The following is a 24,947-nucleotide window of genomic DNA, read 5'->3' as shown; positions in this document are numbered from 1 at the left end:
GTGCCGTGCCGAAGCCGCCTTCCCCAACCCTGGGACTGAACCATGAAATATTCGAAAATGCCGGGGTTAAGAGAGGGGGGTCTTTAGCAGTGCAACGTGAAATATGAGACCATAGAGCATCTTTAACAAGGAGGCGGATAGAAAGCCAGCCAGCCAGTCGGGCAGCCAGGGCACACGGTGGAGTCCTCTGAAGGAGAATAATTATGGATGTAAGAGGAGATATTGCGCTGGGAGCAGATCAATAGTGCCCACGTTCTGCTGGCGCTGAGGCCAGTGTATTTCTGTCACAGCAGGGGAGAGTGCAGGATATCAGCTTGTTGCTGGAGGGACTCGCAGAAGTTTGAACCGGCGGGCTTCCCAGATACCCTTACAACCCTCATGTCTGTCCTCCCAAATCACTGCTGCTTGGTGTTTGGCTGGTTGTCGTCCCCCCCACCCCAAATCTACAATCCTCTTATCCACACAGAGTTGGCGGGAAGACTGAGCTTTGTCTACTCATGATTGTATTCCCACAGTCCAGGCTATACAGTCATGTTTTCCAGTATCGTTTGGAGGACTCCCCTATTCTCCTCATGCTTAGACAATTCTGGAAAAGAAAAAGACAAAGACACAATCAGCAAGCATAATCTACCCACCCATAATACCAAGTTAATTTGCCTCATGCCTTGGATAATGGAACCTATGAGCTTATTTTAGAAATGTTGGCGAGCTCAATCTGCCCATTGCTCCGAATGAAATATTTGTTTTTGTAATTTGCTGTGGTTTTTATTTTAATTGCGCCATGCCAAGCATTTCTTTCTAGAGGAGCCATGTGGTTATTTCTCTCTCCCTGCAAAGCCTATCACATGATAGTTGTATGCATACACGTGAAATGATTTAGCCTCCTGGTTGAAAGGCGGCTGCCCTCCATTCTGCTTTTCATCTGGCAAATGGACATCTTATGCCACATCAACAGATAACGTGTTGGACATCATCTCAATTTTTGTATGGCCAATTTATTCAGACAAAGCTCTCATGTCCCCTGTGCACACAAATGGTTTGAATTATTCTGAGAGCTTTTTTTTTTTTTCTTTTTCTTTTTTTTTTTTTCTTCTCTGGCTTATTCATTTTCTGAAGCATGCGAGTCCCTCCAGAGCAGATCTTTGTTTCTCATTAGGAGGTAAATAGAGCAGGCCAAATGCTCATATGTTTATTATACACAGGAGAGCATGGTCACTGTTCTCAGCAGTTCAGAGCAGAAAAAAGCCGGTTGCTTTCTTGACCTTTGTTTGCAGTGCCTGCAACCAAATGTCTGTTGAATTTACTGGGTAATAAGCTGCAAGGAACTGATGGACTGCAAGGAAGTTGGGTTCAACCTCATCAAAAGTTTTATTGCACGCTTTTCCACCAAGGCTGTTTTTATTCAGAGTGAAAAAATAAAAGTATAAGTATCATTCACAGGTCCTTTTTTGGAACAAAGTTTACATAGAATGAAAGCTGCATATAATCACTCAAAACAGGAAGAGAACAGGAGAATAACTGTACTGGATTGCACAAACATGACAGCAAAACTGCAAAATAATATAAGCAATTAACAGCAACTAACAGCTAGGTTTTAAATCTTGTATTTGTAAGAGAGAAAGATCTTTAGCCACAGATCAATAGTAGTTAAGACTCAAAAGGTAACTCAATCCGGTTCATCAGGACTGTGTGGGTGTGTTTTGATCAAATTTGATTAATTTTCAGCGAAAGTAAGCAGCTCAAAGTGTTGTTGGATTCTTGTTTTGTTATGTTCTGATTGATGTGTGGAAATAACCCTACATCACCTTTTTCTTCCCACTTAAAACCAGAGAGAAGAGCACAGGCAAAACAGAAATACACAAGCCTCTCATGTGAAATAACCGCTATTGTTACTATTAATTTGCCAGAAAATAACATGCTTATGTAGGATCTAATCAGCAATTAAGAAAATACATTTTCAAGGCCGTCAGCTGCAGGTTTATGACTGGAGGGCATTCAGAGAACTGAAAGTCTAATTTTCCTAATTTACTGTCTCACCCAAACACATTATTTCTATCACTTAAATTTTAAGATAATTTGATGTATTGACCCTGAAAATGTGCCCCCAAAGAGCCGGAATCAAGACTGCGATTCAGTTGCTTTCATGTGCTCAACTAAGAAACAATAATCTTCTAACTATGGAAGTCCTGGATCCTGAAAAATTCAATTCAGGTGGACCTTGACCAAACAAGCTTCCAGACAATCAATAAAAACTTACTGGAGCAAAAGTAAAAGTTCACTGGAGAACAAGACGAGTTCTCAGTCATGTGAGCAGCCCATATTTCCTCAGGTAAATTATTCAGGGACGTTTAGGGGTCCTAATTGCATTTTCTTGATCACTTTTTGACTCCAAGATGATTATATTCATGATATTAGCAGGGGATAACCATTTTATGTCAAAAATTTACATTAATTACATGAATCAAAACCCTTGGAATTCTTAAATCTGGAAGTCTGAGTGGAATGAGAGCTGTGAGAATCGGTTAGAAGCTGCAGCATTAGGTCTGCTTGTTGAACGAACCACCATTTTTCCTTAATCCAGTGTTGTTCCTTGAGAGATAGCCAGTCTCTGGTAGTCTGACGTCGCTCACTGACCCCTTGTTAGAGCCCAGAGGTGAGATGTGTGATAGAGGCCCTTAGTGCTGATAAGGCCATCAGTCTGATAACTAACTCCCCCTAGCACAAAGCTGCTACTGCTGCTGCCACGGCTTCCATTAGCCCCACCAGACCGGCTGAAAGTCTGCCCGCTCCCTCCTGCTCTATCTGAGGTTACATCCTCTGTTCTAAGCCCCTTATGCAAACCCTGCTTTCCTGTGCTGAGATTGCTATCAGCAGAGATATTTATGTACTGCACATGTTTCCGATTGTTTAACCTTTGGACCTGTGCTGTAGGTGACGCTGCTGTCCCTGTGGGCTTGCAAAGAGACCTCTCTCCTGCCCTTGTAGGCAGACTGAGCCAGATGAGAGCAGAGGCTGTTGCTAGAGGTGTGTAATGGATTGGCAGGCACGGGCACTGTTGAAATTGGTCACATGAAAGCTTAAGTCGACCCCGCACCTGCTTTCAAGTTTGGACAAGTCTCATCAAAATGGATAATTTTTGGTTATTTCCTTGATTCTGGTTCTATTTTACATTTTCCACTTATATAGATGCCACTTTTTGTTCTAAGACACTGTTTACAGTAATGAATAGGCATGATTTAACACTACTAATTCTGAGTAAAGTCAAATACTTGTTAATGACAGAATGAACAAGAAGTAAATTCTCTAAAAATGGTTGCCCTGAATCGATGCACAGAATCAGAATTGGCCCAGACTCTACTAAACCTGAGCCATTTCCAATCTGTTCTGAACGCCAGCTTTCAAAAATGCTCCATCGAATTCCCTTAAAGCAGTACAGCTGCAGTGTCGAGAACAACTTAACAGCAGAACACAAAAAAAAAAAAAAAACAACAGCAGACAGCAGTTTTAACTAAAGATACGACAGCGAGCAACAGTCATTTTTCCATCTATTTCAGTGGCATTTTGCAGGTGAACCAAGCCTCTAAAGAGTTGCTGTCAGTTGAAAACTACAAATGAACTAAACTATTTTGTTCACGCTGAAGATGAAGAGAGGCTGTTCAAATCCTGTCCAAATCCTACCACAGTAGATCCACAATGACACGCCCCATCCCCACAGAAAATCCTGCCACAGAAAACACAATAAGACACTAAACAAATCATCATAGGGAAACATACAAACTATGTTTTATGACGCAGAGCCAGTCAGCCATCAAACATATTTCATTTTAATGTAGACATTTTGTAAGTGGGCATTGCAAGAAAACTATATACAAAAATGTATATGTAATTTAATTAAATGAGATATCAGGTCAACAGATATTCAGGTGTAATGGATTTGAATTGGGGACAAAAAAAGTAACCAGAAAAGCCTTATTTCTAAACAGAAGCAGTTTACAGCAGTGCATTATATATTGAGCATAGCTTGAGGCGAGTGGAGATTTGACAGAAGTTGAAAATGAATACTATCTTATGCACTGCGGAAGGTATTGCAAATGCTCTTTCTCCCAACCATACGCCATCTGGTGAAAAGTGGACGGAGCTGTTTAAAGTAGAGGTGGAAATAATGGAGTTATATGAAAAAAATTAAAAATCTGAGTTGCTGGCAGGTGTTTGTTGTAAGTGCTTTTTCACAACTTTGATAGGAAGACAAATTTGAGGTAATGCATTTGGGAGTTAGAGGAAGCTCTAGTTAGGAATCCAGCTAAACTGTCTGTTCATGGCAGATGTAAATCTGTCAGCAACACAAAAACTGATGTGCATATTAAAACTGTACGAGCCGCACCATAATGTAAGAAAATAACTAGGTAGAGATGAAACATGCCACTTAATGGCTCGGTAAAAACTAAAGTGAAATGCCATCAGTTGTTGTTGAGTAAATTCCCAGAGGCAGTAAAAGCGACTCCTGCTTCTCTGGAGTGTGTTATTCCTGCGTGTGTGTTTACCCTCATGTTTGTGGCATGTCATGCTTGAGCAGCGTTGTTACATTCTCCTGGGAGCTTTAGGAGGGCTCGGTACAGGTGATTTATTCCTCCTAATCTGTCCTGCACAGTAGCAGGCGGCTGCCTTCCTTCCACTCAGCATGAGTGAGGTGCTATCATCTTGCACGATCGTATTGATAATCACTCGCGGTCGTTATCGGGCCCACGCATCGTGGAGGTGGCAGCTTCCTGTTCAGCAGCACCTGGACTCATGCTGGGGGCTGACGTCCTGACATGCAGGAGGAGTCATGTTTGTGACCCTGAGGCCAAGTCAAGGGCACTTACAACCCCCACTGATGCCATCACCTCGATTAGTTATTCATTCTCCACCCCCCACCCATCCCCCTGTAATGTATGCTGTAGTAATCTGGCTGGAAATGCTTGAGTTGAATGCCAGATGTTGTTTTTACTGGGCATTTATGAAAAGCTGTTTGACTCGCCTCAGTGATGTCATACACTTACATGCAGAGAATGAGGAAAATGTCATATGCCATTGTTATATATATCTGTAAGTAGTGATAATTTGCTGAATTATTTGAGATGTCATGACCCAGTCATGCTCAGTTTAGTTTAAAAGGTTTCTACAGTAAGTGATTTGTCATTTCCAACTGATGTGTCCAGACCTAATGATTTGTTCTCCTCTGGTTTGTTGAGTGTGACGACAAAACCAGTTAAAAAAAAACATATTTTCTACAATAGTGAAAGCTAAAATGGTTCTAGGCTGAAAACAGTCATGTCTTTGAAATGAGCTCTTATTGAAATGCCCAGAAAGGAAGAAGAAAACAGGGGTGTTGTTGTAAATAACTTATCAGGGCTATACCCTCCCCAGTACCGACTATCGCCTCCTCCCAGCACGCATACACACACACACACACACACATACAATGTACCATACAATACAATTCAATTTCTGCCTCAGCATCAGCTTGGGCTAACACGGTCAAGCAAATGCCTATTTTCTGAATGGCCTGGGGGAGTTACGCTTTTCAGCTTATCAACTTTTATTAACCTTAGCACTGAGGTTTGCTCTTTGATTTAGATTCTTTGGGAAACACTGAAATTGGATTTTTTTTCCCCCAACTCTCACTCCTGCTGTGACATATGCTCAACAACCTGTTACACAGAGGAGAAAAAAGTAAATGCTTGCTTTGGTTTGTTTCTGGTAATATTTTATCATGAGCGCCCATAACTTCATGTCTTTCAGGTGTCCTTATCTACCATGTAAACATGCATTAAGTGTTATGACCAAAAGGAAATGTCTGTTATGTGATGCAGAGGAGCAAAGTGGTCGGGCCCGTTGGTGCTGAAAGTATTTTTGGCCACATTTGCATGTCAGATTTTCCAGTTACGGCAACATCTGTGTTCCTCAACATAGTATCATGGTATAATTTAACAATAGCTGGAAAAAGTGGCTTTAGAGCATCTGTAATCTTTTTTTTTTTTTTTTTTTTAAATAGATCAGGCAACTGCTTGTACAGTATGTGAAAGGCCTTCTCCTAGTGAACCCAAAGGAAAATTATCACCCAACTCTGTAGTTCTCCTCAGCTCTATGGAGCTTTATTGTGATTTTTTTTTTTTTTTTACCTCATTGTTTTGGTCCTCTGACCTGCAATTTTACTATTTTGGATCACTCTCACAGCTCTCATGGTGTTGTTTTTGGCCACAGCAGGCAGTGAAAAAGCTCTAAATAAAAAACCCATTGTATAATACAACCTCAGCAACAACTACAGTTAGCATTTAGCTTGTGAACATAGTGGAGCAGCGAATAAGCCAGATAGAGAATTTTTCTCAGATGGTGGAGACCAAAAACAGAGCTAAAAGGTGAATTATTGCTGGACTTGTGTTTGCTCAGTGCCACAAATCCAAATGAATATTTGTGTTGCTCTTTGTCTGCAGGATGTGTAAATAACCATAAGCTAGATATGTTTTAACAATTTACCAGTGTTGTGTTTGTGACTTGTTTCCAGAGCTCCCAAGTGGCCGATTTGGGAAAAAAAAGTTCCCAGAATGATAAGAATTGACCCATAATCTGAAAGTACAGTCATTTAAAGTGGTGAACATATTTTCAGCAAGTGTAATCTCTTGCTTCTTCTTCCATTAGCAGCACAATCTACTTAGTTTGTAGCTCAGTGATGAAATCTTTCTAACCACAGCACTCTTTGGTAGTTGTAGTTCAGTTCATTCATCATCTTTTTTTAATGTACACAATTTTGTGCCTTTTGACTTTTTATCATTTAAGTAGAATTTTAACACAGTTTCTCTCAGTTTGCACTGTTGATTCGAGTCTATTTACATTATCTATGAGAAAATGAATAGGCCTCGACTTCCAAACCCTGAATGCCTACTTTGCTCCTCTTAGTAAAGTATTAGATGAATACTGAATGCAGATTCAGCAATGTAGGGTCATTAAAAAGAAGGAAACAGAGTCCATACAGAATGGATAACTTCACACAGAATAACAACATGCTGTGGCTGCACAGACTGTCTCTAAACCAGGCCTGCAAGGCTCCTGTCACTTACAGTGTCAAGGAAAACAAAGTGTGAAGCTTTGAAAACTGCCCTTTGCGTGAAGTGTGTATTTCCGCTTTCATTTTGCTTGGCAAGAAATTGTAGACTCCCACCCCCCCCAACTGGGCTCTGGATTATTAGCTTAAGCTCTCTAAAAATATCCCTTTGACTGTTTAAGCCTCTGACAGCAGTAACATCTCACACATTCTGATAGCTTTATACTAACTATGGCTGCAGAGGGCTCATGCACTCAGCCCGCCTTGTTATCTTTTACCTTGTTTGCCCGAGGAGGGGAAGGAGGAGAACTTTACTGGCCCCCGAAATCTGCAACAGTCCTCTCTCCCTCAGAATCATCAAAGGCGAGCATGCAATCACAGCAATCTCCCAACAAACGAGATGCTTTTTTTTTTTTTAGCATGAGAGGATTTTGCCCAGATGTCACTCGAAGCACTTGTCATTGTTGCGACAGCTGTAGAAGCACATGGGCCGTCATTCGAAAACTGTCTACCACAACATACCAAAACAGCACATGTCAAATGTGAAACATGCACAGCCTGAAACATCAGATTTTTGAATAGTAATGCTATAAACCACTTAAGGAACAGTGACTTTTATTGCCTATCATTTCAATTTTATTGGCTTGCTTGTGTAGTCTGAGTAATTGCATATTTACTACCTTGCAGTTATTTATCATACCAATACATTAGGTTTAGCTGAGCTTATACTACCAAATACTTTTGATGTTGGCATCCATAACAGCTCATAGAAATTAATAAATTCCTAAAAGGGATTACACTGTACACATGTGGCTCATAGACATTGCTTCAATTATCTTTTCTTCTAACACCCACTCTCTCTCGAAAAGCTTTTCTCACAAATATTATAGCTGCTAACTAGAGAGAGACGGCGGGTGAGATAGAGGCATGTGCAGCTCGACAGCATCTTCGTTATTCAAGCCTTCATTCATGTGTCTCTTTTAAATGTTATGAGATGAAATATCACTGTTTTGACAAGACATTTTCTAAGCTGCTCGTGTCCCTGCGAGATGCCTCGTGCTCATCTGTGACGGGGCCTTCCTGAGGAGAAAAGTCAATATGTGGTTGTAAATAAATGAAAACAAATGTGAGACCTAAGCCCTCGATAGATTGAAGAGGAGAAGGGAGGGAAAGAAAAGACTGCACACCTTTACTCATTTTAAAACTGCTCCTTGACTTCAGTGGCTAATTGACTAGCCTCTCGGCCTCTGTGTGTGTTGAAGGAGAAGGGGGGTGATGAATTGACATATTGCTGGCACTGTGATGTTGATCCAAGGCAGAAAGCCATGAGGCTTTCCTCCAGGGACCAGTAACCTTATTGTTCCATGTCATCTCCTCCCCTTCTGTTTGAGGACCAGGTTGTCAACCTCTCCCCAAGGTCACGCAAACACCAGCCCCCCCTCTGCAGATAATTGGATTATTTAGAATCATAGCATCAACTTATTGCCCCGTCTGGGGTCAAAAGTGAATTTAGTGCATGAGGTTGTCTGTCATGATTTGTGGCATCATTCTGACCTGACAAGCAACAGCTTCTGTCATCAGTTAAAGGATCATACCAGGGGGTTTTGCCCTATTTACAGCTAACCATATTGCAATCTATGCCGGTGAGTTTTAGATTGTATTGATGTATTTCCCCTACTACTCCAAGCATCTATTGGTTTCCATTCATTTCTGTAGTATATGAGAAATTAATTAACAGACACTGAAACTTCTCTCAAATGCACTGATATAGCATCATTTAAATTTTTTTGGATATATACACCAATGTCGACACCCACAGTTTTCTCATTTATTTCTACTCATTCCTGTCCCAAATTCCAAAGTTGGGACTTACTCCCAAAGATCCTGAACTACAAATCATCTATGCTTTTGTCTAATTCTTAACAGTGAAAATCAAGTCTACATGATTTTTTGCTAAGTTGTTGTCACGTAGTAATGTAGTTAAATTGCAGATAGATTTGAAAAGTCTCATTGTTTTAAACATCAGGCGACCCCACAGATGTATCTATGACTTCCTAACAAGGTCCTCACCCCCAGATGACTGATAACTACAGTATCTTAAACTTAGACCAAGTTTAAAAAGTCTGCTAATAATATCTAAGACTTTCTTAAACAGCAGGAAAATACACCAGAAAACCTAAAACTATACAGCATGGATTTAGACTTGACAGCTCCAGTAAGTTTCAAGTGTTTGCCATTAGATTTTCTTGCTATATGGTAATTAATGGAAACCAATTTTTGCCTGAAATGGTGAAGAGAAATAGACCTAAAAATCTAAAACTACTGCATGTATTTGATAATGGTCAACAAAAATGTGAAGTTTACATGATGTGTAGTCAAGAACCAAGAATTTGCATAAGCACTGGGCCTTTAAATTGCACCTGTTAGGAGGCTTAAGTAACAATAGTAGGTGCTGAGTGCCTGTACTGTAGGGGATTCCCACATACCAGCACATATTCATGGTTTCAGTGGTGGTTTCATGGCTGGAGGCTGACGTGGTGTTTTCTCATGCTGCTGTGGTAAGATGAGATGAAGTGGGGCAATAGATTAAATGGGTGGGCTGCATGCCTATTAAATCAGGAGTTGGCGGCGCAACACTAACTCAGGTTACTTATTCTCAAGTGACATGGCCACACATCTGAGGAGCAGGGGGAAGAGAGATGGCTTTACTTCCATGACTTGAGTGTGACATTCTGCTCTGTTTGTGACTCTGTAATTAACCGCTCATTTGTGTGTGTGTATGTGTGTGTGTGTTTTTTTTATCTTTTCTAGGAGGCGGCCACATTTGCCAAAGAGCTGGGCTTTGAGGTGAGTTGACCAGCAATTGCACACTAAACAGATCCTAAAGGTTTATTTTTGCTGATAATGAAGTTCTTTTTGGACAGTGATTGATGTGCTATTATACTCTCCAGGCCTTGCAGCAGTTGCTATGGAAACCTGGCAGTCGTCATGGTTTCTTTGTTCAGCCAGCTCTCTGTTATGACGCACTCTGCTAGGTCTGCACCCAACATCGCCTACAGATGTTATTTATTGAATTTTGAAAAGCCTCTTGGGAAGCTGAGAAGTTGGGCATGGTTTCAAGCCTTTCTCTGCAGGCTCGGGGCTCATCAGGTTGCCTGGTTAAAAAGCCTCCTCATTATCTTCATTGCACTCAGGGATGATACTGTATGTCTTCTCTTCACTGCTATAGCGTCACACCACACTAAAACACACTGTAGTCTTTAAATAACCAAATTACAGCCACCTGTGGTTTTACATTATGGAAATGAAAATTACAGTGCTTGTTACCCCATAGAATGTACACTATGTATAAGTGGGGCTGCCTCTTAAGAGTAAAATGAATGCTCCCTTTTACTTGTTTTTTTTGGCATATTCCTCATACTGCTATGTAAATGTGAAATCAAATACACAAATATCCAGTGTGTGTGAGTTTTTTTCAAAATGGGCTCAGGTATTTTAAGTGCCTTCTCTCTTTCAAAGGTAGAGCTGCCTTGAATATGGCTCTGCTCTGTGTGAATAATTGTCATCCAGAATCACTAACGGTGTGATCAACGTGACTGGAATAGAAATGCAATCCCGATGGCAGTGACAGGTTTAAGAGAGGAGTAGGGATGAAGGCAGGGAAAAAAGGGGGGGGGGGGGGGGGGGGGGGGTTGGAGAAAAAAAATAAAAAACACAAAAGGGCAAAGTGTAGACTCTCCTAGTAGTTACAATTCTTTGACATTTTCCATGTCAACCTGATTTGCCAGAACACTCTGCAAAATTGTATTGGATGAATGTGATTTCTCAGATAACATCAGTGGTGTGTACTGTACTTTCTGCATTTCTAGATGGATGCAGTTCAAAGAGGTTTTCTTCACAGTTGTTTTTTTTTTTTTTTTTTTCCCCCTCTTGTCGCTTTCTGATGGCAATTTTACTTGCATCGTACGAGCAGGCCCACATATCTTAGTTGTACACTGACAAGTCTTCAAAATATCAATATATACACTATACAGTAGCCTCTAGTTTAAAACAGGAAATAGAAGTAGAGGACGTTTGTTATTCACACATACACAATACACTTGTAATATGAGAACACAATAGTTCTGGGGACATGTTTCTGACTTTGATATAAGTAAATGTGTGTATAATCACATACAATAATAAAAAATCATGTGCTTCAAGATTCGTCACCGATCTTGGAAATAGTAGTTTTACAAAAGGTTCTCGACAGAATCCACTTACTGGATTTTTTGGGGGCTTTCAGCCATATTGCATGGCTTTCATCAGCAGAAGGAGTTTGCTCAGTTGTCATGGAGAGAGTTAAAAGACAGTTTCTTGCGTCACCTCCAGCAACCTGTTATAACATGAATGAAATTATGGGACTTTAATTGAACCATCTCCATGACAACTGAGCAAAACTACATACGAGACATGGCTGAAAGCTTCTGAAATTTTCCAGTAAATGGATCTTTTGGTAAAAATGTTTTGTCAAAACGAATTCATGTAAAATTCCATTTGTAGAACCATTAAGCAAAACTCTGCATTTGTACAAACGAGAGTGACTGTTTTTGACAACATCATCCATAATCAGTCACCCAGAATTTTGTAAAATTATAGTAAAATGATTTTATTATAGGGCAGTAAGAAAAAAACCAAGACTTACAGTCCAGTTCTAGTTCAGCAAAGACTTTATTCTATTACATCTGAAAAACGCCAACAAGAAATAACTGCTGTCAGAAACCTAATGCATAGAAGTGTGTAGCCCTTGTGAGGGGCACTGTGATTGGATATTGTTGTAGCTGCTGCCCACTTGTCAATTTGTGATTCCAAAAACACTGCATGATGCACTTTGGATGCATTCTAAAACACTGTTATCTTCACATTATGGATGACTAACAAAAATGACAGCAGCACTTCTTCAGTCTAAATACAAGATAAAAAGCTTGTCCTCTCCAAAACAGCAATCAGCAGATCTGAACACACTCGCCTGATTGTGATCTGTTTCCTTTAAATGCTCAAAGAACTATCTGCATCGCAGCTCTAATTGAATCTTTCCCTGGCAGTGTTTCTCAAGCAGCCTGCAGTGCAGACAATCAGTTTCTCACTGGCTTCAACACAGAAGCACAATTTAACACCCTTGTAAAGCTTTCATATTTCACGGTTTGTTGATTTATGTCTGATCAATTGCCTCACAATCGTAAATATTGCCATTTGTCAGCAGTAAACCAAATTGACCAGATCATTTGTCAATTCATTTGTTTTGCATTTACGCCATACATTATTTTTCTGCATTGTTTTGCCATAGGAAGTCGCCAGGTAAGTATTTCTGCCAGGCAAAAAGGAGAAAGTAGTCTTTGTGTGTGTGTTTGTGTGAGTGTGTGTGTAGCTTGCCCTGCTCAACAGCCATGATGCTTACCCTGCCACCTCTGGCCCTTACAACCTTGGTAGAGTAGAGCGCTTTTTTTTATGTCAGGGAACATAAAACCAAAGGGTGACAATGTGCCGAAGCCTTGTGCGGTTTTGCATTCAGTGTCTGGAGTAGTGCTTGTGGTTACATCCAGTCACAGTGACAAATTGCCTTTTTTTTTTTTTTTTCGCTGTCGCTTGCTAACAGCCTCTGTATTAACCTCACCATTAGCACTTACTTAGAGTGTTACACCCATTTTTCCTCGGCCCAGGGTCTCCCCGGACCTCTCAGGGCTGATTAAAGGACGTTTGGGAAGCATTTAGAGGTGTAAAAGCTCATTGGTTTGAGTGAGCCAGTGTGGCTGGTGGTATTGGGCTGGAAGCCTATCTCTCTGATTACTCCCATAACCACAGTATTTGCTCACCCTGAAGGTGCTGGAGTGTTAGCTTTGATACAGATGCTAGAGGCATCTACTACCCTTAATGCTAGCTCCTTGGTGTGCTGTATTACAGAAAAGCAGAGTCCACCCCACTGCGAGATGGCGATAAAGACATTGCACCTGCTCATAGTACATCATGATGAGTTAATAATAAAGTAGCGCTGACAGGTGTGGGTTTTTTTATCCCTCTCATGATCAAAGGCAAGCACTCTGGAGAGTTCTGTCGTCTCCAGGCGAGAATATCCATTCTGTGCAGATGCTGAGGAGAAATGGCCTGTTTCAGGAAGAGAATGATACAGTACACGCACCACATATCCCCTCAGCTCGCAGAAGTAGCTTTATCTGACAACAGCATATCTTCACACGCTTATTTTCATCTCACTTAGGTAATATGACAGTCTAATACTTTGCAGCTCGCCTGGAACTGCATGGAAGCACCATTGAGCGCTTCTATTGATCTTTTCTCCAAACGGTTTCATTGCCCATCTGGTTTCATTATCACTTGATCCGTCTGCCAGGATGGGAAGAATCTGACCTCTCTCATTCACACGTGTGATTGTTGATTAAGCGCCTCACACCTGGCTCTTCTTAATGCATTCATTCAGCTTAACATGAACTCACCCAGTGGTCTTGCGTTTTTACAGACAGATGACATCGCAGAGATTGCAAAGAAGACCCAAAACCTCCCCAAGGAGAACACAAAGAGGCAGCGAATCGTGGTCTTCACTCAGGGCAAGGACGACACTGTTGCAACTGTTGGTAGGCCATTTTTGTTTGCCGCTTTTGTTGGCTTATCTGCACATACTTTCACTTAAGTACCACTCGAAGCCATCCCAACTTTGGCCCCTTTTGGACATCTTTACCCTTCATTTAAACCTCATATCTCAAAACTGCAGAACACAGCCTTAAATAGATGCTCGATCGCTGACTGAAGAGAGCTGAATGCTATCAGTAATTTCTTTGAAGTTAACCTCCAATATTGACACCAGATGTTTAAAAAAAAAAAAAAAAAAGAACGCTTGCACTACATTCTGTCATTTCAGAGCATAAAAGAAGTGTGGGGGATGCAGAGAGCAGGCATTGATTTGTGAAGTACTTCTAACTTTGTCTTGGACAGACTCCAGGGCAGTCCTCAGCAATTTTTAATGCTTCAACTCTCACATCCTGGCCTTTTTTTTTTCCTGCAAAACCCTGCCAAAGTGACCTTGGGGAGAGGTTGACAACACTGGTCCTCAAATAAGTCCTATTTCCTTTGATACAGGGCGTATTTGTTAGTGGGACATTAAAAGGCAGTGTCATTGTAACAGAGCAGTGGTTGCAGGTTTAAGCGGTGAGGAGAGAGATGATGGTTTCCGATTACTGCTGGGAGCCTTTGCCTTTGTTTGGAGCCACAGGGTGTCTCTCCTCATTGCCCTTGCAGTTCAGACTAGTCGTGCACGGGGAGAGATGGCCTCAGGTAAAGACTCCAACATATCACTCATCACTGGGGACTGCAGAGGTACAGCTACAGCAGGACTGTTAGCACTACAGGGCACTGTCTTCACATGTGTCCAGTGTCCTCAATTTCATACTGGCGGCAAGAGTATTTACAAGTTAAAGCTTTGTACAGTATGACTTTAATAGCATTATTACACAGTCAATAATTAATCAAGTTTTTTCTGCATTTTCTACTGTGATTATTGTGCTGTCTGCAAACTGTGGTGTTGTTTTGGGCAGGACTCTTAAGAGACTTTCTTGGAATATTAAAGGTTAAAGTGGGAGTATCCAATATTTTTATATAAACAATGGGTAAAATAACAAGGCATAATGTGAAAAGGGAGTGATGAACTCAGAATTATTACATGACTCAGCAGTTGTCCTCAGCTCTACAGAGGTTTTTGACATCTCTTAACGTGTTGTTTTGATTTTACGGCCTGCAACTTTACAGTTTTGTTTTTTTGTTGTTTTTTTTTTTTTTGTTCACTCTCATCAGCACCATTTACAACCACAGTAGGCAGCTGTTTACAGCAATAGAGCTCTGATAAACTCACTGTAAGCTACCTGTCCAGCAGTAAACAGCAGACAAGGCAGACATAGTGGAGAATTAAGCAAATAAAGAGCCAGATATTTCCCTCAGGCATTGGTGGAGACAAACAACAAGTTAAAAGCAGAGTGAATGTTGGACTTACATGCATCAGGTGGCTGAAAACATGACTCATAAAAATTATAATCAGTTCACCATATCAACTTTATAAGGTGATAATGTTTCAATTGTTGTTTTTAGTGCGGGTTTCCCTGACTAAAAACCTGTTAACGCAGGTGTAAATAAAGAAAATTAACACACTGTTTAACTATATAATGCCCCTATGGTATCTTCTTTGTACTAAGTTGTAAAGCTGCTTGATATGGTTGAATTAATTATCTGTGTTCAAATTAATATAAAATGAATATAACACTATAACAGTATTATTTTTACGATCAGTATAAGTCACAACGTGCAAAACTACATATGAGAAAATCGAAGTGCAGCAAACTGTGTTCCACTCTTTAGGGCAACATACACAGACCTTGTGTTTTACATCCAAAGCACTCACTGGACACACTGCACACACAAGCAGACATGATATACAAGTCTGAATCCGCAAATCTGAAGAAAGGATTTGACCAAATTGCAGATTTTTTGGAGCATCTCTCAGAAAAAAAGGACATTGGTGTTTCTTGATGCAGCAACACCTATCAACCAGCAATAATGTATGTCATGAAGTCGCCAAGCAGCAACCTCCAGAAGTGCCAAAAATTGCAGTTCTGTGAAGGACCACTTGACGCTGGCTCCAAAAGTGAGTCAGTCCCCACTGACTTCTATTTTAAAATGCCAAACTTTACAGCAGAAAAACACATTTACAGCCTGGTACAAAAACCAGTTTTGGTCTCTATAGCTAATTTATCCCTTTGTGGCAACTGCACAGGGGGTGAATTTTTATACAACTCACTCCTTAAAATTTGATCAAGGCTAAAAAGTTCTGCATAATTGAGGGCAAGCCGCTTTGAGTGACAGCCCACCTCCGAAGCCATTTTTGGATAAGCAGGGAGTTAGGTGGAGTCAGACACTGCCAAGACGGTGACAGTGGAGTAGTCGACTCTGAGCTTCAAAACCGCCCTGTAGAAACCCATGGGTGATCTTTATATACAGTCTATGGAAGTCACCTGTTCATAGGCTTATAATTGGTGACCGGTGTTCTTATGCACATTATATTGCTGCTCTTCATGCATAACATCAGACAAAAAGCTGCAGGCTCGTAAGACTGAGGCTGGTTTGCTTGGAATGATTAATTCAAGGCACAGAATTTTGTGCAGAGTGATTTGATTATATCATCGCAATATGATTCAAGTGAAAGTCGGTAAATGATAAGTAGCATTTATTTTAGCTGAACAAGCTCGTTTGAATTTTCATTGTGAAAGTAAAATTCCTGGAAGTGAGTTTCCTTTCATGAGAATTTGAAAAGAAGTCTTTAAGCAGAAGCCCAACAGTTAAAAAGAACAGGAATCCATCCATTGTGCTGGAGGTGATTGATAATTCCTGCCTGCTTCTCTCATTGCTCCTGCATGAAGACAGAGCTGTGCGCCGCGGTGAACTTTATATAAAATACATGATGAATGCAGGCGGGATGAAAGACAATGTGTTTCAGATGTCATCTACAAAGGCAAACATGATAAATGTCATTGACTGTGCTATCATTACAGTGGAGCAGTTACAGTAGTAGGTGCAGCAGAATTGGTGTGTGTGTGTGTGTGTATGTGTGTGTGAACATCACCGTTCATGCCAGCCAAATAAATGTCAATGTAAAAAGAGAATTAAAGATTTTCATTTCCCAGAGGCGGTGCTCTAATAAACTTGATCTCTCATTTTGTTTGCAATTTGTCCTCCTGTCAGGATTTGATCATTTGCCAGCCTCTGCATGTCATGTTAAACCATTTTATAGTGATTAAGGATGGGAGAATGCCTTCCCCCATGGTATAATTCTCCAAAAAGAGATGTCAATTTGTTATTGTTCTTTCTTTCTTTTTTCCCCCTGCCCTTCATTTGGAGCCTTTCATCACACCACCGCTTCAAACATGGCTTTTAAGAGCTGGGAGCACGGGAAATGGCCCTTTATTTAGCTGCCACTGACACTGCTGAACTACACTGGGCTTTTGCTTATACACCCATTAAAGCAGTAATTAAGATCATTGTGCCCTGAACCTTAACGGTGAGGAGATCTAATAAACGATCATTCAGCAGGGGTTGCCGCTCTAATCGCTGATAAGGACTTGATAAAGCCTGAGTCGGCTTCTCAGCGAGTTTTAGAGCTCTCGAGGGGGCAAGGCAGGCAGATTTCAACTTTGAAAAAAAAAAAACCGACCTGATCTATACATGTTAATCAACTGAGGTAGAGAAAGAAGTGAATACTGGATAGTGTTGTCATTCACCAAAGTTAGATTAAATGTTGCAGAATTATTTAAAGAGGAAATGTTAATAGTCTCTTTAAAAAGCAGAATGTTTATGCTCTGTACCTCATAATAGACAAGTCAATTAACAGCCTGTGCTATGAGAAAGGCCTCCTCCTTTTCCCTTGGCATCTCACACTGAAGTGTTTTCTTTCATGTCTCCCTGAAAGGATATTGGTTGGCGATGATCTTTTGCCTGTGGTTACAGTAATTACAGGCATATGTATTTTTTTTCTAACTCAATTGTGAACAAAGATGCTGGTTATGATAGGGAAACAGATTGAATGTCAACTTGCTCCTAACCTGTCGCGTTTGCCAAGAAAGCGGTAACGTTTTCCTCTCCGAGGCTCAGAGTTTGGCTGAAACGCAACAGGAAACGTTCCAGGAGAAGTATTCTCGGGCAAGTTTCTCACACAAAGATGTTGTACTTAAACTCTGTTCAGTACTTTAGCTCATGCCTTTTAGCCATATAGTCATGTGTAATTGAGCCACTTGGCAGCTCAGGGTTGAAAATGATGTATTCATTGTTTTACTTGTGTAGATGATAAAGTGAGACAGAATTAAAGTTCATTTTAATGACCTGCCAACTATTTGATCCACCTGTTTTGCTGTCAAAGTAACAATAGTGAGCGCTGGAACACCACCAAGGGAAGCATGTCAAAACAACGCTCCATATGCTCATTTTCCAATAAAGGCGAGGTCATCTTCTTTGCATGTACAGTCTCTTTTTGTACAGGAGAGCGTTTTTCTCAGTCAGTGTTGTGCTGTGAATTGGCATTGTTCAAAAGAATAGTCAATAATAAAGGACTTAATTGATACTCATTTCAAAGAGACGCCTGTTGAAAGAATTTCTCAAGTTTAATCACCACCGTTCAAGAGTTGTAATGAGGGAATTATGAAGAGCGAATTAACAAAAGCACACAATTATAGCTTACTGCAAGGAAGTATTTGAATTCCTTCGAGTTTCTTCTCACAGTTTTTTTTTTTTTTTTGTCCCCTGTTGCAGGTTACCTGTCAAAGCACAGCTATACTACACTCCCACGTATTCACCACCAATCTGCTGCTTCACTCATTTTATTAAACCAAATTCTAGGAAGAAAAATATGTTAATGATTAGAAAAAAAAAAAAAAAAAGTACAGCCAAGATTTATTCATTGAAAATAATGTTGCCGATGTCATTACAGTTAAATGTGCAATGAGTTCAGCAAAGTGATGTTTTCAGACGTTCTACAAGCCAGCAACAACAGAGTCAGAGTATTTTGGCAGGAGTTTTTTTTTTTTTTTTTTTGCCATTTCCATGACAGATTTTTGCCAATGAGATCTTTGTTACAGATGGCTGGGGGATTGCTGGCCTGTAACTTGAGCTAACATGTCAGTCAAACTTAATAATTCGCGTCAGTGAGGTTATGTGAACTTTCCCCCAGCAGCAGCAGAGAGCAAACTCTGAATGTGATAATAGAAGCAGGAGGAATATGGGATGCCTGTTGTACCTTGTTTATTTAAATTAACCAGGATCATGCAACCCCACAGCGGTCCAATCAGTCAGGACTATGAAGAGGATGTCTCTCAGGGGCTGAAATTCAAATTCACATTTACATCTACACGTTAAAGGGTTTTGTGGCAATATTTGTGTTATTATTTTGAGAAACTGCACTTTACCTAAGCAAGACTAAGACTCTTAGCTAAATGCTAATCTCAGCATGCTAACATGCTCTCATGCTGATATTTAGTTAAAATGTTAACCATCTTAGATTAGCATATTATTATGCTAATATTTGCCACTTATCACTCAAGACAAGGTACAGCTGAGGGGGAACTGGAATTTCAGAAAACTTGTTTCTGCCTACAAGGACTTTGTGTAGATTAAGGACTGCATTTTCAAATGGTTCTCAGTTTGTTTAATTTAGCCTGAAATTTCCAAAATTGAAAAGTTAGGTAGAATAAGATGTTTTGTGTGTGGAAAGAAGATTGGAAATAGATGAAATCTTGCAAATATAGTAAGATAAATTGAATTTGGCAAAGTTTTACTTTTGAGTCAAAAAAAAAAAAAAAAAAAAAAGTCAACACAAACATTTCAGTATATACCCAAGTACAATAAGCGTGTCGTCTAATTCCCAGTGAAAGGCTTTTTTTAAAAGGAATTTAATAAGAATCCAAAAACAGAGCTGTTAATTGCTATCTGACACCTCTGGATGCAGTGTTATCACAAAGATGAGCGTTACTTCAGGTGAGAGGTTACCTGGTTGCAAACTGCCTTACTGAAAAGACCTGACTCTTCTTGTGCCGCCCCCGCTGGAGAGAGTAACCTTTTTATTTTAGCTACTGTAAAAATATTTACATAACGTTGATTTCCCATTCGATTCCTGGACTCTAATAAACGGCAGAAGAATCTGTGCTGAACAAGTGCAGCAGCTTCAGATTTTAAAGCATGCGGTTTTACAGCCGCAAAGTGCATCGCATGAGCACGACCACATCTAACGACTTGAGTTTCTTAACTGTGGAATAACTGACAAACTGGAATTTATTATTGGCACATTTTTTTATGTGCGGTTAATCATTTCAAGAGGGAGGAGGATTCTCGGGCTTCATCTGTGGCATTAATTAAGCAAAGTCGTTATGCTACTAATTAGCCGATCCTAAAAGGATTCTTGTCTTATTGTAATTTATTATCAAAGTGACAATCAGCTGCTTTCCTTTAAGGAGGAAATGTGTCATGAAAACACAATCTAACTCCTTATCTGATACGTCTTCAGCACCTGACCTGTAACGCAGTCACACTCTGCTCTGGAAGATGTCATTTTCAACAACAACTTGGGTTCCGCTCACAGTTGGTGTATTACAGTCATTTTCTTTGACATCAGGTGTTGAACATATGCTCAGCGGCAGGTTGTGCATCCTTTGCCCTGTAGGACAAAGACGGAAATGTATTCAAAGATTGATAAGGCGGGGTGTCTCGTCTGCATCTCAGATATTCTGCGAGCCATTGTTAGATTAGCAGGGAGCCTCATTAAACTGCTTTTTTGTAGATTTTTCTCATGTTCTCCTTAAACTCCCAACCTTTTTTTGTCAATAAGAGATCTGTCAGCCTCCTCATGTTCCTTTTATCCACATGTCAGTCTTTTGTCTCCTGCACCTTTTTGAAGGTTCACATCGGCACCAGAGCCTTGGATTGTTTGAAGATTGTGTGAGTGGTTTAGATTGTTCTGACATAAGTTGCTGATTTAATGTCACTCTACACCTCTAGACTTTGTCATCTGGTAGATTTTTGTTTCGTTTTCCCCCCTCTCCTTTAAACTGGAAGTCTCTTTGAAGTGCATATGCTACTGATAATTGAAGCAGTATAATCCACTGAAGATAATAAGAGACCCTCATTTAATGGATTCCGTTTTGAACTGGAACGACTCACAGTAACTGCTTTTGCATTGTTTTTAATTTATCAGAGCACTCACCTAGAGCTTTAGAGATGTTGAGTTTTTACATTTTATTATCTGTTGCTTTTGGGACATTTTTTTTTTTAAAGCCAGTGCAGGACATTGCGCTAGTTTCATTAGTGTAATGTCTAATTTACCTAGTCACTTCATTTTCAGTCAATTGCTTGTCATTTATCAAATAAAAATGCCAAACATTCACTAATTGTAGTTTCTCAGATGCTAGGATCTGCTGCTTGTCTCTGTTTAAAATCTCTGTTGGTCAAATAAAACAACGTAAAGACATCCCTTTGGGCTGTTTTTGAAAAAAAAATAAAAAATTGACAAGACTTCGAGTCTTCACTTAGTCTCACACTTAGATAGCAACTTGGAGCCAAAGGCTAACGCCAGCATGCTAACACACTCGCAGAGACAATGCTAATGTGCTAAATCTAAGCCTGTATCATGTTAACCATGTTCACCTTCTCAATATAGTGTGTTAGCTTGCTAGCATTTGCTAAATAGCACTAAATGCAAGTTGTGGACCAAATTATTGGTAAAATAAAAAATTTAAACTGATGATGAAGTTAAGGAATCACTTTACTCTGTACCAATTTCATTGCAATCCATATGGTAGTTGTTAAAATAATCCATAGATTATCAATAGAGCCATGCTGCTATCAAATACTCAGCTTTGGTGACCATAATGATGCTAAGTGAAGTTTCTCTTCATATTCAGGTGAAACTTTTCATTTTGACTTCTTTGATTACTAGCTTTGACTTCCTTAACTCCTACTCAACATGACTGTGAGTCATAATCCTCTATTTTAGGCTACATGTTAAAAACTATTATTTGCTGAAGTGCTAAAATCAACTGACCAATTACAGCAAAGCCTTGCTGTGTAAAATCAAATATAAAATTTGAAATGTGAAGTTACAATCAAAGAAATAATGAGCAAAACTTGGGGGGTAAAAAGGGAAATTAAAATGCTAGTGTTCCACTGTAATTAACAGCCTTCCTGTGTCCTGACCACAGGTGAGAAGGTGACCATGTTCCCTGTTTTGGACATCGACCAGAACGATATCGTGGACACTAACGGCGCAGGAGACGCCTTCGTGGGAGGTATGGCATGAAAATTATTCTCTACACAGCTTGACTTCTGTGTACCTTCCCAATTAACCTTTGATTCTGGTCAACTATGTAACGTAGTAATGTCTCCAGATTATATGAGCGTGACATTTAGCCTGCTGTTTTCACTCTGTACGAGCTCATCATAGCACCACATAAAACAGTCATCATCTGGGTCCTGTTGTGGATGAAACAGCGTTGTCCCTTTTTCCAGAAGCCATTAGTACCTGGCTCATATTAATACTAACTGCTCCCCAAACTATTTTGGAGGTGATGGATGGTTACAGGTCGGCCTCTGCTCCTCTGTCTACCCAGGATTCCTCTCTGCGTTGGTCCAAGAGCATGCGTTGGAGGAGTGTATCCGGGCCGGACACTACGCCGCCAATGTCATCATCAGACGGGTGGGGTGCACCTTCCCAGAGAAGCCAGACTTTCACTGATGCATCCAAGCACTGTTTATTTGTCTGTTCCACAAGATACTTGGATATGTGTGCTTCTTCAGGATTTTCTGTACATTTTTTTCTATTTACAGTGACTTACTGCATGGGACTAAGTGCTGCAGCTTGGATACTTTATCGAGCTCAAATAAGCAGCTCAAATGTTTTAATACAGTTATAACAATGTACTACTATCAAATGTTGGAATGATATGGTCATGTTAAAAGGAGCATTTCACTGAAAATCTGCTTTTTTGAGTATCAAAAACTCAGCACTTACAAATGTAAAAGGTGGAAACTATTCCAACCACTCCTGCAGCATAATCGACTTGTCCACCATTGATCAATATGTTCTCTATGTTTAAAACGCATAGTTTCTTTACAACAGAGCTAAATACTCTAGTTTTATGTGCCATTATCACCTCCTCATTGCTCTCAAGCTTTGCAGGAAGTGGTGTATTTAGTGACTTATTTGCAAAGTGGTGATAGTTTGGATCTTACTGAAGATCGGATCAGTGGTGGAGAATTACATTATCCTGGAGGATAGGTTTGAAAGGTTTCTGCAGACATGTGGCTCTGAAATGTTTGTTTCTTCTTCGAACTTAGTGAAGTTAGAATCGATTTTAATGGTGACCCAGAGTCAAGGCCAAAAAAAACCTATTTAAACACCCATAGAAACTTCTCAAAACATCACTGCTGTGTAATCCACTTCTCCACTGTTGATCCTTATGCTCAATATGTTCCTGACAACAACTTCGCCAATAAATTACTAATTACACCACTTCCTACTTCATCCCTCACAAAGCAGCATGCTGCAAACCTTTCAGAGCCTCCTTTCAAGCCTGCAGGGGGTGAGTGTTGTGATACTATAAGCTATAAAATATGGTACATTTTCAGTTGAATATTCCTTTACTAGTCAGCTGTAATGCTGCAGAAATCAAAGACGGGGTGCCATTATGAAGTGGCTTTCCAATTTCCGCAAGCGACAGTTTCAACAGTACAAAACTGGAAGGAATGTTTTTTTTTGTTATTATACAAATAAAACAATATCAAACTCATCCTTTTGAGATACAGCTATTCAAAAAACAGTCATTTTCACCATTTAATATTTTCATCTATCAGCGTTTGAAATTTCTGTAAATACACCCAAATAAAAAAAAAACAAAAAACAAAATGTGACACAATGTGATGATACACACGTTTGTGGATTTCACCATTATTTAATCAGCCGGAGGCTCCCTCATGCTAATCACTCTTGGACAGCTCAACACCCCCCCATTATGGAGGGCACGGAGGACGGGGCGGGTGGGAGGGGGCAGGACCAGCCTGGTGTCCTGGCTCCGCTCAGTCACCCCCCCCCCCCCCCCCACCCCCTTGCTCATTGGGTCCTAACTGGACTCTTGGGGTCTGGATCTGCTCTGCAGGGCTACAGGAGATCATTTTTCTCAGTTTAGGGATTAGTGGTTCCTCTTCGTGGCGATCATTAGAGGGACCTGAAAATTAGGCTGATCCTTCAGCCCCAGCTGTGCTGTCGCTGGGGGTTGGAGACAAGGATCAGAGGGTGGCCCCTCCCTTCCCACCCCGCCTCCCACTGACTGTGGGCCAGCAGAAGTGTTGGGCAGTGTCTGAAGTGTTTTGTGGAAGACAATTCAACACTCATATGTTCCACAAAGAAGTGAGATTGAGGATAACATTTTTTGATGCCCTAGAACAACCTGTAACATCACATTATCTTTTTATTTTCTCTGAGCATGTCAGGAGGAATCCAATTTTTACTCTCCCTGCACAAGAGCTCAGTTTTCTGTAATGAGGCATAGTTTATGCATTTATGCTAATCAGGGCCATCTAGGTGAAAAAATTCTCCAGCCAAAATGTTATTAACAACTTTGAGACACTTTTTTTCATCAGCATTTTTTAAGGTTTCACACAGATGCGCTTTGAAAAGGACCACATTTCTGATTGGGCAAGATCACACTCCATGGCAGCTGGTTCATTTGCTTCTCAAGATGACAGATGGCAAAACACAAACACAAAAAGAGGGAGCCATGATTAAGTAATGAGAATGCCTGCCACAATAAGGAAACTACTAAACATAGTTTTCTCACTTTTCCTGGTAAACTTTTCCTTTGCTCAATGAATGCAATATGTGGAAAAACAAACATAGAATGTGTGCATTTAATTTACATTTCACAATACTATGCTATCCGTTTTGTAAGATAATGAGCCGTAGGCATTTTTAAAACGTTAAATGCCAGTTTTATTGTGTAGCAGCAATCTACAGAATCTCTTTTCATTTACTGTTTTGAGTTCAACACGCTGTAAACAACTTTGAAGTTGGGGGAAGGAAAAACTTGACTTTGTGATATTTGCCTACAAGAGTGAGTTCACGACCAGAATATATTTTTCTGAATGCAGGAAAAGGAGTAACTGGGGCCCTGGCCAGTGTTTTGCCCCGCAGATGGGCAGCAGTGTTTGTGAACACCAGTGTGGCAGTTGGCAGGGATTGAGGAGGGGGATGGGCAGATTGCAATGGCACATGCTCCAATTCAAATTATCCCTGGAC

The 24,947-nt window shown here is 40.3% G+C and overlaps 1 protein-coding gene across 3 annotated transcripts in view; it reads left to right on the top strand.

Annotated features, from left to right (window-relative positions):
- LOC139608237 (adenosine kinase-like) overlaps positions 1-23,442 on the top strand; it is a 101,142-nt gene extending 77,700 nt beyond the window's left edge. For all 3 annotated transcript variants that reach the window (XM_071461742.1, XM_071461744.1, XM_071461743.1), the window contains exons 8-11: positions 9,893-9,928; positions 13,593-13,707; positions 21,856-21,942; positions 22,264-23,442. In XM_071461742.1, the coding sequence (XP_071317843.1) occupies positions 9,893-9,928; positions 13,593-13,707; positions 21,856-21,942; positions 22,264-22,388 (363 nt within the window). In that variant the 3' untranslated portion in view covers positions 22,389-23,442. The remainder of the gene's footprint in view (positions 1-9,892; positions 9,929-13,592; positions 13,708-21,855; positions 21,943-22,263) is intronic.
- Positions 23,443-24,947: the final 1,505 nt, after the last annotated feature.

Source organism: Trachinotus anak, unplaced genomic scaffold (genome assembly GCF_046630095.1).
Source record: "Trachinotus anak isolate AG129_WGS33_773 ecotype Australia unplaced genomic scaffold, CSIRO_AGI_Tana_v1 ptg000025l, whole genome shotgun sequence".
In the NCBI taxonomy this organism is placed as follows: domain Eukaryota; kingdom Metazoa; phylum Chordata; class Actinopteri; order Carangiformes; family Carangidae; genus Trachinotus; species Trachinotus anak.
The sequence above is the reverse complement of the archived record's forward strand: the minus strand, read 5'-3'. Positions and strand labels throughout refer to the sequence as shown.